Source organism: Protopterus annectens, chromosome 2.part1 (assembly GCF_019279795.1).
Source record: "Protopterus annectens isolate FY-2018-M chromosome 2.part1, PAN1.0, whole genome shotgun sequence".
NCBI classification, from domain to species: domain Eukaryota; kingdom Metazoa; phylum Chordata; order Ceratodontiformes; family Protopteridae; genus Protopterus; species Protopterus annectens.
In genome coordinates this window covers 1,734,756,482-1,734,770,896 of record NC_056729.1, presented here as the reverse complement: position 1 = coordinate 1,734,770,896, position 14,415 = coordinate 1,734,756,482, and the positions used below count along the sequence as shown (strand labels likewise).

Here is a 14,415-nt window from a genome sequence, read left to right as displayed (position 1 = left end):
GGAGAAAGTAAAGCTATGGGACGGAAGTTCGAGAGTTCATTTGAGTTACCACCCTTATGTAGTGGAATGATATGAGAGACCTTTCAGAGGGTTGGGATAATGCCTTCGGTTATGGTTCGATTAATTAAAATGGAGACAGGAAAGGCAAGTGCTTTGCTAATTTAGTACTAGTGGATATATAGTCAAGGTTTAATTTTAATAAGTATAATAATCTGTGATGTTAATTAAATAGTATTATTTTGATAGTGTTATAACTAGAATAAGGTTTTGTATAATTATTCCATAAGTAGTATATAACTATTTAATAAGTAGTATATAATTATTCCATAAGTAGTATATAATTATTCCATAAGTAGTATATAATTATTCCATAAGTAGTATATAACTATTTAATAAGTAGTATATAATTATTCCATAAGTAGTATATAATTATTCCATAAGTAGTATATAGTAGTATATAATTATTTCATAAGTAGTATATAACTATTTAATAAGTAGTATATAACTATTTCATATTTAGTATATAATTATTCCATAAGTAGTATATAATTATTCCATAAGTAGTATATAATTATTCCATAAGTAGTATATAACTATTTCATATTTAGTATATAATTATTCCATAAGTAGTATATAATTATTCCATAAGTAGTATATAATTATTCCATAAGTAGTATATAATTATTCCATAAGTAGTATATAACTATTTAATAAGTAGTATATAACTATTTCATATTTAGTATATAATTATTCCATAAGTAGTATATAATTATTCCATAAGTAGTATATAATTATTTCATAAGTAGTATATAACTATTTCATAAGTAGTATATAACTATTTCGTAGGTAGTATATAACTATTTCATAAGTAGTATATAACTATTTCATAAGTAGTATATAACTATTTAATAAGTAGTATATAACTATTTAATAAGTAGTATATAACTATTTCATAAGTAGTATATAATTATTTCATAAGTAGTATATAACTATTTAATAAGTAGTATATAACTATTTAATAAGTAGTATATAACTATTTCATAAGTAGTATATAATTATTTCATAAGTAGTATATAACTATTTAATAAGTAGTATATAACTATTTAATAAGTAGTATATAACTATTTCATAAGTAGTATATAATTATTTCATAAGTAGTATATAACTATTTAATAAGTAGTATATAACTATTTAATAAGTAGTATATAACTATTTAATAAGTAGTATATAACTATTTCATAAGTAGTATATAATTATTTCATAAGTAGTATATAATTATTCAATAAGCATAATCAAGAAAATCCAATAGGTGCCTTTTTTTTTTGTCTATCTCAGTGGGATTGATAAATAGAGAATAGAAAAACAAAAGTACTTTAGTAACCTAGTAAAGATTAGAAAGTCTAGGAAAAGGTAGAGGAGAAAAAAAGTTTAGTCAGGGTTAGTACAAGGGCAGAGCCATTGGGAATTAAGCAAAGTTTTTAGATGCTTCTTGAATGTAGGTAAAGAGGTAACTGCAGTAAGTTCACTTGGAAGCTTGTTCCAGATAGGTGCAGTACAGTTGGAGAACAGACTGTCCCCAGCTTTGTTGTTGGATTTATAGGAGGCAGCTAGGAGCTTGGTGGCAGAGCGTAAGGAAGAGATGTTTTTATACGGAGTAATAAGGGAACTAAGTATAGTGGTATTAGAAGGCTGATAGAAGACTTTGTGGGTGATGGTTAGTTACTGTAGTAGAATTTGATTTTGTAGTTCCAGCCAGCCTAGTTGTTTAACATTAGAGCAATGATGGGTACGTAAAGGGGCTCCAGTTACAAATCTGGCTACATTGTTATATGATGTTGCTAGTTTATTGAAATTAGATTTAGATAAGTTTGTAAAAATCGGTGAGGCATAAAGAAGGGTAGAGAGCAGGTGTGTTTGTGCTATAGTACTTCTGGCTGAGGTGGTAAGGAAGGGTTTAAGCCTATAGAGAGAACCAAGTTTTCTATTGACTGACTTGATGGTTAAGTTAATGTGGGAATCAAAGTTGAGATTGTGGTCTATTGTGACACCAAGAAGTTTGGTAGTAGGGTCAGGGGATATTATAGTGCCATTATTAGAAGTTATATTGAAGGTAAAAGAAGATGACTTTTGTGAAGGTGTGAAAAGTAATAATTTAGTCTTTTTGGGATTCAGTAAGAGGCAATATTGGTGGAACCAGTTTTCGGCTGCTGTGAAGACTTTTTGTGTAGTAGTCTGAAGCTCAACTGAGAGGATGCTGAACATATCAGTGTTGAGTCGTCGGCATATTGAATACAGATGGATTGTGGAAGGGACTTATTTAGGTTGTTAATAAAAAATAGAAAAGAGGAGAGGACCCAGTATTGAGCCTTGTGGTACTCCTATTTTGATAGGAAGAAGAGATGGTAAGTGATTTTCCCATAGCACTGCTTGTTGTCTATTTTCTAAGTAGGACAGCCTGAGAGTCCAAATAAAAAGATTTAAGAATGTTTAGTAAGAGAGTATGGTTGACCATATCAAAGGCCTTAGAGAGGTCTAAGAATAGAGCTGAGGACAACAAGTTGTTATTCCGATTTTTATTAATATGGTCAGTGAATAACAAGAGAGCAGTAGTAGTGCTGTCATAAGGTCTAAAACCATGTTGGCAATCTGTTAGGAGATTGTTTTGGAACAGATGGTCAAGTAATTGCCTATGTACATATCTTTCCATGATTTTAGTTAATGGAGAAAGTAAAGCTATGGGACGGAAGTTCGAGAGTTCATTTGAGTTACCACCCTTATGTAGTGGAATGATATGAGAGACCTTTCAGAGGGTTGGGATAATGCCTTCGGTTATGGTTCGATTAATTAAAATGGAGACAGGAAAGGCAAGTGCTTTGGCTGCAATTTGTAGGTACTCAGCTGGGATGAGGTCAGCTGAGGGGGTACAAGGTTTAAGTTTCGTAAGTAAGGTATAGATGAGATCTGTCGTGACTGGTTGCAGATTGAAATAGGGGGTATTATTGTTTTGGGAGTGAGGTGCTTGAGTAGACTGAGGAGATAAGGTTGATGCTAGGGAAGTGACAGTGTCCGAGAAAAAATAGTTGAAAGTATCAACAATTAGATTGGGTGTAGTCTGAGTGAGGTTAGAAGGAGTAGGTGTTTTGGAATTGCCTGGGTGTAGTAGTTTGTTGATACCATCCCAGAATTTCTGAGGTTTTTGACGTTATGTGTGTTGGAATTTCCAGAAGTAATTTTTTTTATCTGGGAATATTAGTTTCTTTGTTTCGTTTCTAAGTTGTTTAAAGGTCTGGTGGTCAGCTGGGTTTTTGGTAGATCACCATTTGTCCCAAGTCCTATTTCTAAGTAGCATTTTTTGTTTGGTTTCTTTGGTTAGCCAAGGAGCAGGCTTTGCTTTGGTTTTTATTAATCTTGTGGGGGCATGGTGGTTGAGGATTTGGAGGAATTTGTTGTTAAAATATAAAACAGCCTCATCAAGAGGTAAGTATTTTAGGAGAGACCAATTGCAAGCTTTGAGTTCTAATTTGAAGTTGGCTTGCTTGAAATTAGTTTTGTTCCTGGTAGGTCTGAGTTGTGTATTATTGGAGATAGGGCTTTTTTGTCTGTTGATGAAAGTGATTTGATGGTCACTAATGTTATCAGGTAGTATTCCTGTGATATAAGTCATAGGGTTGCTATTAACTAGAATCCAGTCCAGGGTGCTCTGTTTGGAGCTGGTTTTGTTTATTTGTGTAGGGACGGTAATGGTTTGATTAAAGCCATAGAGGTTTATGTGTGAAGTGGGTATTTGGGAAATACAACAATTCCAATCAATATTAAAGTCTCCCAGTAGTATAGTTTCCTGAGGGAAGGAGGTTGAGAGCCAGTAAGTTTTCAAGGGTATTAATATTGTTATCTGGTGGGGTGTAACAGCAAATTATATAAATGGATTTATTTGTATTAATTTGTAGTTTGGTGATTAAGATTTCACTATTACTTTGTGAGGGTGGTTTGGTATCTAGTAGGGTAACCAGTAGTTCAGTTTTGTAAAGTATAGCTACACCTCCACCGTTTTTGATGTGACGGTCAAGTCTAATGATGTTATATCCTGGTGGTAATATGTCATTATCCTTGGTGTTTGCCTTTAGCCAGGTTTCAGTTAGGCATAGGATATCAAAGGAATATAAGTCACGAAGGGCATGCAGTTGGGTTATTTTATTATTCAGACTGTGAATATTAAGGTGGGCTATCTAGAGAGAATTGGGACTGGTGGTAGGATTTATATAAGTAGCTTAGTTTATTGATGGGATAGTGGGGTGGTAAGGTTTGGGCCTGGATTAGGATGAATGTCACCATAAAGGAATAATAGCTGTTGGTGACTATGTATGTGTTTGGAAAGTTTGGAAGATATTTAAAAAGGTTTCTTGTTTTGGAGAAACTTTATATGTGTTGTTCTATGGTAGTGAGGCATGAGGTATGGAGATTATGAAGTTATGTTGCTGTGTGGTTGTGGGGTGTATTCAAAGAGGGTAGTAGTCTGTTTTAGTGTTAGATGGGATACAGTTAACTTTCTGTTTTCGAAGACGGTGAGGGAGTAGGAAATGAGAAGAGTATTTAGGAGTAGGAAGGAGGAGAGTAGGATGTTATATTTAGAAATGCTTGTGTTATACATAGTAAGTGAAGGTGTGTTCTAAGAAGCAGGTTAAAGATAGGTTTGAAGATAGAGAGTTGACAGGGTGGCGTTGCTTTACTTTACTTTCTTATTGGTGGATGAAGTAGTGGGTTGGGTTATCTTCCTATAAGTGTAGGACCACTGGGCTTGGGTGGGAATTGGGGGTAGGGTAGGGGAGCGGAGTGAGCCCGCAGAGCGAATGGAGCGGGTAGAGCAAAGGAGAAGGAAAGCCAGCAAAAAACAATCAGTCAGCTCATTTGGGATCACTCCCAGGGTCAGGTAAGCTATCCTAGAGGGAGAAGGAAATAGTAGTGTGTATAAGAGGTAGAACAGAGAGACTTGGAGGAAATTGAGAGTACAGACTGTGCTAAAACAATTGTGGATTTGTAAGCATTACCACAAAATACAGGGGTCAATGTAGGGAGGGCAGGAGGATCTAAAACAGGTATATTATGTTTAACTACTAATAGAATATAAGAACTGAGATAGGGATATATGCTCCTTTATAGGTCTAGTTTTAATAGGAGTGGAAAAACAGAGATAGGGAAAAAGCCTCAGGGAAGGAAAGGTAGCATTGTGTGGGGTAAATTACAAGAAATTGGATAGTTTGTTTGCAGAGATTGTTTCTCTATGGACGGGAATTCCAGTTAGGGAAGGAAAACAGACTTATGCTGCCATCTAGCGGCCTTAGTTTGTAATTACTACCCAATATTACAAAGGTAATAGAAAACGAGCACAGGTGAAAAGGTAAGCGGGAGAAAAAAAGAAAGTTAGGACTGTGGAAAACTGCTGGCTGACACGAGGCAGAGCCCTATCCTATGACAAAATGTCACCAGAAGTGGTACAATATATAAATAGTAAATAGATAGCAGCACTAGTAAGTACATACATGCAGCAATTCTTAGTGAAGGTGCTGTATAGAGTTCCGTGGAGGAACCGGTATTCTGCTCTAAATGGAGGCGCTTCAATGGAGGGTAGTCTGCTGGGCAGTTAGCCACTACAGGAGAGGACTAGCAAACACTACAGTAGGCGAGCTGTAAGGAAAAGATTCAATTAGAATAATGAGGTTACAATAATTATCTGCAGTATTTGAAAGAGAGCAGGTTATAAGCTAGCATATATACTGTAATAATTCACAGGGAGACCACTACAGTAGTATTACAGAGAGAGTAAACTGAGTTCAGAGTAAAGGAGTAAGGAAGATTATGAGATTTATTTTATTGGGGAATAGGCCAGGATAGGGAGAACAGCTAGAGAATGTGCACAGCTGGAAGACTATAGCCCCACGGAGTAAAACTCTAAAAAGTCTCTAGAGTTGGACTTCTACTTAGTGTATGGAAAAGTCCTAAAGCAGAGGTCCTATGTATTGAGCAAAGGTGTAGTATTAAATTTGATGATATGGTTACACAGTCACCAATGCGGTTAGGAACCACTATGTGAAGATCACAGGCTACAAGCGACTGAGCGATAATTCAATTATAGCCAATTAAAGTGACTAGAATAATATGTACAGCAATGCCAGATGTGCTTTATAGCTGCATGTGTATAGGCATGAGGAGTTGAAAGGAATAGGGAAGAGTTAATTTGTAAAAAAAGAATGCTCTGGGAACAAAGTCACAAAAAAGGTTACAAATCTCCTACTTCCTTAAGAAGCAGGCCATAGGGAGGAGCATGGCTTACTAACTTGTTTAGAAAATATGTCTGCAGAGACGTTAGCTATAGTTACAAACTACAGTTAATCGTCTTTAGCGACATGCACAGCAGCAGCATAAGATGCTTTAAAAGCACTATTAGTTTACTACCCGCTGCTTCCACTGATCAATATAGTGGCGGAAACCAAGAAGTAGCGAGAAATAAGGGGTTAGAACACAATGAAGGAACAAGAATCGCTAAACAAGGTTATAGGAGTCTAGGTGACAAAAAAAAGCAGAAACAATGTATAATAAAACAGTAAGGGAAACAGATGCACTGAGAGTAGGTTACAAAAGTCAGCGCTCTACAACAGCCAACAATGTATTATGCAATAAATACATATCTTAGTATGAGGTACAACACATCCTGACCTTGTAGGTTCTAGTTGTAAAAGTTGTAATGTTAGGTACAATGTAAGCGTAATATCTGAAACACATCTGAGCGCGATGACTTTAAATAAGCATAACTATGCAAAAAACACAACTGAACGCTCAGACGCCAACTGAGGTTAGCCTAGAAAAAGCATTACATCAGACAGCCAGAAACTAGTTATGAAACATTTGGAATCGCTAATGTTCAGCAGAGATCTACACTCAATTACATTAACACAATATTAGAACAACAGCATACCTACGGGGCTTTGCAGAACTACAAGGAGGAACACAGAACATTAACAACTATATTTCATCTAAAGTACATTAAAGAAATCTCAAGTACTCAGAATTTCGATTACTATAGCATCTTATCCAAATGCTTTAGTGTGAATTAGCGGGGTTGAGGCACTAGTATCTCAACAGCAATCAACCTCAAGCTAGTCGTTTACAATTCTAGATTACAGGAGTTAATACGTACAGGCACTTTAAGTCGCTATTAGAGATGCTACTGCTGGTATCTGAAAATTCCGCTATTATGAAAATACAATACCGTAGTCAACAGGCTAAATCCCACATTCAGCATTTGTAAGAGGTACTCACCTACGGGCAGGTCAGCAGCGTGCAAGACGGGCAGATAGGCTAGGGAATGGACATTTAAAAATGGCGCCACGCCTACTGGGGACTCTATAAAGATGTCAGGGCGGGAAAATTAGGAGGCAGGTAGGCGGGGGGGGGAGGGAGAGGGGCTAAACCTAGAAATGATGGACAGGAGGAAGAGGTAACTATTTGGTGGGGATTAGTGCTTGGAGTATTAGGCCAAGAAATAGAGCAAAGGAGAAGGAAAGCCAGCAAAAAACAATCAGTCAGCTCATTTGGGATCACTCCCAGGGTCAGGTAAGCTATCCTAGAGGGAGAAGGAAATAGTAGTGTGTATAAGAGGTAGAACAGAGAGACTTGGAGGAATCTGAGAGTACAGACTGTGCTAAAACAATTGTGGATTTGTAAGCATTACCACAAAATACAGGGGTCAATGTAGGGAAGGCAGGAGGATCTAAAACAGATATATTACGTTAAACTACTAATAGAATATAAGAACTGAGTTAGGGATATATGTTCCTTTATAGGTCTAGTTTTAATAGGAGTGGAAAAACAGAGATAGGGAGAAAGCCTCAGGGAAGGAAAGGTAGCACTGCGTGGGCTAAATTACAAGAAATTGGATAGTTTGTTTGCAGAGATTGTTTCTCTATGGACGGGAATTCCAATTAGGGAAGGAAAACAGACTTATGCTGCCATCTATTGGTCTTAGTTTGTAATTACTACCCAATATTACAAAGGTAATAGAAAACGGGCACAGGTGAAAAGGTAAGCAGGAGAAAAAAAGAAAGTTAGGACTGTGGCAAGCTGCTGGCGGACACGAGGCAGAGCCCTATAATATGACAAAATGTCACCAGAAGTGGTACAATAAATAAATAGTAAATAGATAGCAGCACTAGTAAGTACATACATGCAGCAATTCTTAGTGAAGGTGCTGTAGAGTTCCGTGGAGGAAGCGGTATTCCGCTCTAACTGGAGGCGCTTCAATGGAGGGTAGTCCACTGGGCAGGTAGCCACTACAGGAGAGGACTAGCAAACACTACAGTGGGTGAGCTATGGGCAGGCCAGCAGTGTGCAAGATGGGCAGATAGGCTAGGGAATGGACATTTTAAAATACATAATTTTATCAACTGTATAAATAAATGTAAAATACCGGCTTGTGTTTTTAAATGAAAGAAAACACTGTAAAATGTGAACTTCAAGATTGTTGCAACATTGCCATCTGCTGTAAGGAAAACCAAGCCAAGCATTTCCAATGTGTTTTTTGAAGTTGAAAAGATCTTATGAATTTCTTTGATGTTTTACAAGTCGGCTCCAGTGAGTCTGGATGAAGGTTTCATGCCCATTGTTTTAAGGTTAAAGTTAAGGGCCAGAATTTACATGTAGAAGGTGCTTTATTGCTCTGGTTTCTGCTAGAGTGCACATGTGAAAATGTCTTTTATTGTTGTATTTTCCTGATCAGGTGTTAGCTTGCTAAATAATGCAGTTTGTGGCCTGGGAACTCCAAACTAAGTGTCAAGATGATGTAATGTGAATACTGAGAAAACCTAAGTGTCAAAATGATGTAATTTGGCAGGGCCTCAGCAGAGCTGTTGGTTAGTGTTTAAAAACTATTGTTCAGTGAGAGACTGGAAGCATTTTGATCTTGGACATCTAACCCAGCACTGCTTATGCTTTATGTATGTAAGTAGGATTATAGCCCTGTGTTTTCTCTTAAGATTAGCTAAAGATTAGAAAGTTAGATTAAGTGTTTTTCTTTGACATCAGACCTCTCCTACTATATTGTTTTAAGTTTCTGTGTGATCTCTGAACTCTTAGATATCTCTGTGGTGTAGTAGTATTGTCTTGTGTTTTAATTATTTATTATTGAATATTTTAAAAACCTTTACCTGTGGCTGGTTTGTGTAGAAGTAGGCTTTAGAGTACATTGCATATTTATAGAGTCCATTGTAATAGGCCACTCTAAAATAAGCCTTAGACTGAATAGTCACATTACCAACTGGATAATAATATTGCACATTAATAATTGGACACCCTTTTAAGGGCCTTTTAGTAGCTGATAATAATATTAGCTGGGTGGTGGCAGGAATTACTACCATATGTTCTGGGTAATAGGGGCACAGCTGGAGAACCTGTGCCAGCCTTTTCCCAGGAGGGTCTGTGTGGTTGCAAAACCTCTTCTCAAAGTGTGTGTGTGGTGTGTCAGCTACTTGGGCAGGGACACGAAGCACTGGTTGGACAGTGAGGGTACTGGAGATTTTAGCTTGCCCAGCTAGACTGAGACCTGGACCCAATAGCTGTGCCAGTGGGGAGTCTTACTGGGGAACTGATGAACAGGGGAGCAACCAGCCCCAGACTGACTGTGATCTCTGTGTGTGCTTAAGGGAAATTGTACTTTACTGTGTGTATTAGTTATCCTTTCCTCTTCTAGGAGTCGCTCTATCTGGTGTCAATGGTGAGGATTGAGGCTCCTTGATTGTTGGGCCAGGGCACAGGCATCACAGTGTGTGTATACAAAGGCAGAGGGAGCGAGCAAGAGAGATGGAGTGACAGAGAAAGAGACAGACAGAATTATTTGCACGTTATTTTCCTATCTTTTTTTTATTATTACATTTGTAAAACATATTTGAAGCTGAAACATCAGTTTTAACCATTTTATTTATTTGTAGTATGCCTTCTTAACCCATTTGCCATTTTGTTTAGTTTGTAGATTATGTCACTTCTCTCACGATCCACTCCCCTGTTTCTTTCATTGGTATTTATATCCCATAACATGTAGTGACTTGGAAAAAGAAGATGTTCTGTGCAGACTTGAAGCAATTTTATTGTGCATCTGAAAAAAGTTCATTGTAAATACTGATATCTAATTTACTTTTTTCTATTTATTCAGGCACCCCAATCAGTGTGTTCACAAAAGTGTGAAGCAGGACAGATTATGATAGAGAAAGGCTATCATTCCTGTTGTTATGACTGCATAAGTTGCATGGATGGCTACTTCCAAAATTTATCAGGTAAGTTAAAATACATAACTTTACAAATCCCTTTCCTGAATGTGCATTTGAAGTTTGATTACAACTATTGCTATCTTCTTAGAATGTTAAACACAATTATTCCTAGCCTTTTCATTCTTATTTTATTCTGCAACACTCTTCAGAAAGTCATAGTGTGACTTAAAAGGTATATGGATATTAATAAGAGGCTACTTGTCGTATCAGATTCATAAATGCACACAAATTGCCAAAATCATGAACTGAAACTTCTTCTTCTTTTTTGGCTGCTCCCGTTAAGGGTCACCACAGCAGATCACCTGTTTCCATTTCCTCCTATCCTCAGCATCTTGCTCTGTCACACCAACCACCAGCATGTCCTCTCCCACCACATCCACAAACCTTATCTTAGGCCTTCCTCTTTTCCTGTTACCTGGTAGCTTCATCCTTAGCATCTTTTTCCCAATATACTCTGCATCCCTCCTCAGCACATGTCCAAACCAACGTAATCTTGCCTCTCTGGCTTTTGTCTCCAAACCTTTCAACCTTGGCTGACCCTCTAATATACTTATTCCTAATTCTGTATAAAAAACACACGTCAACACTCCCCAAAGCAAATGTCACGCTGCTAATAAAAACAATTATAGTAGCAACAAAGTATAAAGCAGCGAAGACAACCATGCAGCTCAGTTCAAATCGAATGAAAATCAGATGTAGAATCCAAAACAGCAACTTTATTTCATGCACATAGATGGTAAACACTTTCACAGATTAGCTTCCTCAGACCATTAAAACAATGTGCTATTGGTTAATGAATCCTTAAATATCTTTACTAAAACAATTATGACATCATGTCACACTTTTAATTAATGACTCCATATTAAAGGAACCAGGTTAAAAACAGTCATGCATTCTACTTCATATATAAAAAACAAAATATATAGCATACAAAAATCAATATGTACATATATACATATACCCATAGGGTAAAAAAAGAGAATATAATGACTATGATGAAATTATCAAAATTACATAACAATACTAGAGTCCATAAAAATATATAAAATCAATACCTAACAGGCATACTCTTGGACTTAAGGAAGGGTCTAATAGAAGCCCTCTCATTCAGTCCCTTTCCCATATCAGCTCTTAAGTGCATGATCCACTTAACTTCCTTTTCTTCAGTAATATTCCTAACACCCCCCCCCGGACGTTTGGTTGAATAACCTCAACTACCATAAATCTAAAGGTATGTTCCTGTCCTGTCAAAATAACATGTTTAGCTAAAGCATTGGTAACCAAACCAATCCTGATATTATAATTGTGCTCTCTGATTCTATTCTTAAAGTGTCTATCTGTCTTCCCTATATAAAACGATTGACAGATTATGCAGACAGCGAGATAGACTACATGTTGGGTATTACAATTCGCTGAACACTTGAAGCTATATTCTATCCCTGTATCGGGGTGTGTACATTTCCCAGTCATGTCTATGTAACAACAGAAGTTACATTCACCACAAGGAATGGTCGCTGGTTTAGATGTATCCCTGTGGTCAACATGTGGATAACAGAGCATCCTTTTTAAGTTGCGTTTATTCTTATATCTAAACTTGGGTTTCTCACCAGTGATATTACTGATATCTGGATCTGTCATAAGGACATTCGAATGTTTGTTACAAATCTCATAGATCTTTCTATTATCTGTAGTATAGAACATGGGAGGGTGGTCTGTAGCAGGCTATAAACTGGAAGGCAGTTGTACCCACTGTTAGTTGCACATGGATAGTCTCTGATGCTTCGTGCTGTGCCACCAACCTGGAGGTGTGGGTATCTTTGACGAATATTGATACTCCCCCTCCTTTTGTGGTTCGGTCCAAGTTTTAAATAAAAGCATGGTATGAGGTATAACCTGGTAGTGCTGGGGTGCTCTCGGGAGCCTTGAACCAGGTTTCTGTTACTGCACAGATATCGATGTTCTCCATGCTAAGGAGAGTTTCGAGTGCATGCATCTTGAGGTTTAAACTTCTGGCGTTGAGTAGCATTACTCTTAGTTTCTTATCCCTTGTGATACCTATAGAGGTGGGTTTGTCTTTTGAGCCTTGCCTAAAAAGGGCACTATGGAAGCAAGAGCCTTGCCAATATCCAAAAGCCCAGGGTGACAGGTGCAAGCCGTCCCTAGCGAAGCATCGTGGCTTGTCGAGCATGTCATCCCAGGCTGACAGGCATTGAGCCCTTTGAATGACACCAATACTTAAGCCAATTGTTGAAATTGATCATCTTGTCTTCATACTGTGGCATCATTCTTGGTGAGGGTAAGATGCTACTCAAGGTCAGGGTCATACCGGCCTGGGCTACATGCTCAGAGAGCTTCTCTATGTCTCTTTTCATGTAGTCCAGGGAAGTACGTCTCAGGTCATTCACACCAGCATGAACAATGACCGAGTCATATTTGTACTTGCCTTGGAGTGACCTGAGTGCTTGTGTTATGTGGCGGATCCTAGTGCCCGACAGGCAGTTCACCGTGACCTTCTCCTTGTTCAGCCTGGTGAGTGGGACGTCAGTGTGCCTGACGATAGAGTCACCTATTACAAGTGTATCAGGTGTGTTGTTTAGCCTTAAAGGCTGTGACTGTTCGGCATACTGGATTTGTAAGCTATGTGTTGCACGTGTTTTGTTTTGGGGTAGCGGTTGCTTGGGTGTCTGCTTTGGAGGTCTCTGCTGCTTAGGCAGATTTTTATTTAGAGCCTCCAAGTATGTTTTTGTGTGTTTATGTGTTTGGTTTGCTGTCGTGGTAGGTCTAAGTGAGATTGGAATTGTAGTGAGTGTGGTTTCCTTCTCCTCCTGACTGGTTACGCCAGTACTTTGTACGCTATATATTTTGTTTTTTATATATGAAGTAGAATGCATGACTGTTTTTAACCTGGTTCCTTTAATATGGAGTCATTAATTAAAAGTGTGACATGATGTCATAATTGTTTTAGTAAAGATATTTAAGGATTCATTAACCAATAGCACATTGTTTTAATGGTCTGAGGAAGCTAATCTGTGAAAGTGTTTACCATCTATGTGCATGAAATAAAGTTGCTGTTTTGGATTCTACGTCTGATTTTCATTCGATTTGAACTGAGCTGCATGGTTGTCTTCTCTGCTTTATACTTTGTTGCTATTATTATTCCTAATCCTGTCCATCCTCGTCACACCCAGTACAAATCTTAACATCTTCAACTCTGCCGTGTCAAGCTCTGACTCCTGCCTTTTTGTCAGTGTCACTGTCTCCAACTCATATAACATAGCTGGTCTCACTACCCTCTTGTAGACCTTCTCTTTCACTCTTACTGGTACTCGTCTGTCACAAATCCCTCCTGACACTCTTCTCCACCCACTCCATCCTGCTGGTACTCTCTTCTTCACCTCTCTTCCACACTCACCATTACTCTGAACTGTTGATCCCAAGTACTTAATACTCATTCACCTTCACCACCTCTACTCCTTGCATCCTCATCATTCCTCTATCCTCCCTCTCATTCACACACATATATTCTGTATTAGCCCTGCTGACCTTCATTCCTCTTCTCTCTAGAGCATATTCCCACCTCCCCAGTGTCTCCTCCACCTGTTCCCTACTCTCACTACAGATCACAATGTCATCTGCAAACATCATTGTCCACGGGGACTCCTGTCTGATCTCGTCTGTCAACCTGTCCATCACCATTGCAAATGAGAAATGGCTCAGAGCTGATCCTTGATGTAATCCCACCTCCACCTTAAACGCATCCGTCACTCCCACTGCAGACCTCACCGCTGTCACAATACCCTTGTACATATCCTGTACCACTCTTACATACTTCTCTGCCACTCCCGACTTCCTCATACAATACCACAACTCCTCTCTAGGCACCCTGTCATATGCTTTCTCTAAATCCACAAAGACACAATGCAACTGCTTCTGACCTTCTCTGTACTTCTCCATCAACACTCTCAGAGCAAATATCGCATCTGTAGTGCTCTTTCCTGGCATAAAACCATACTGCTGATCACTAATCATCACCTCCCTTCTTAACCTAGCTTCCACTAATCTTCACATAACTTCATGCTGTGACTGATCAATTTAATCCCTC

At 38.1% G+C, this 14,415-nt stretch overlaps 1 protein-coding gene across 1 annotated transcript in view; it reads left to right on the top strand.

Moving 5' to 3' along the window:
- TAS1R3 (taste 1 receptor member 3) overlaps positions 1-14,415 on the top strand; it is a 228,669-nt gene that overhangs the window by 188,646 nt on the left and 25,608 nt on the right. Inside the window, exon 4 of the mRNA XM_044063601.1 lies at positions 10,199-10,319. Coding sequence (XP_043919536.1) covers positions 10,199-10,319 — 121 coding nt within the window. The remainder of the gene's footprint in view (positions 1-10,198; positions 10,320-14,415) is intronic.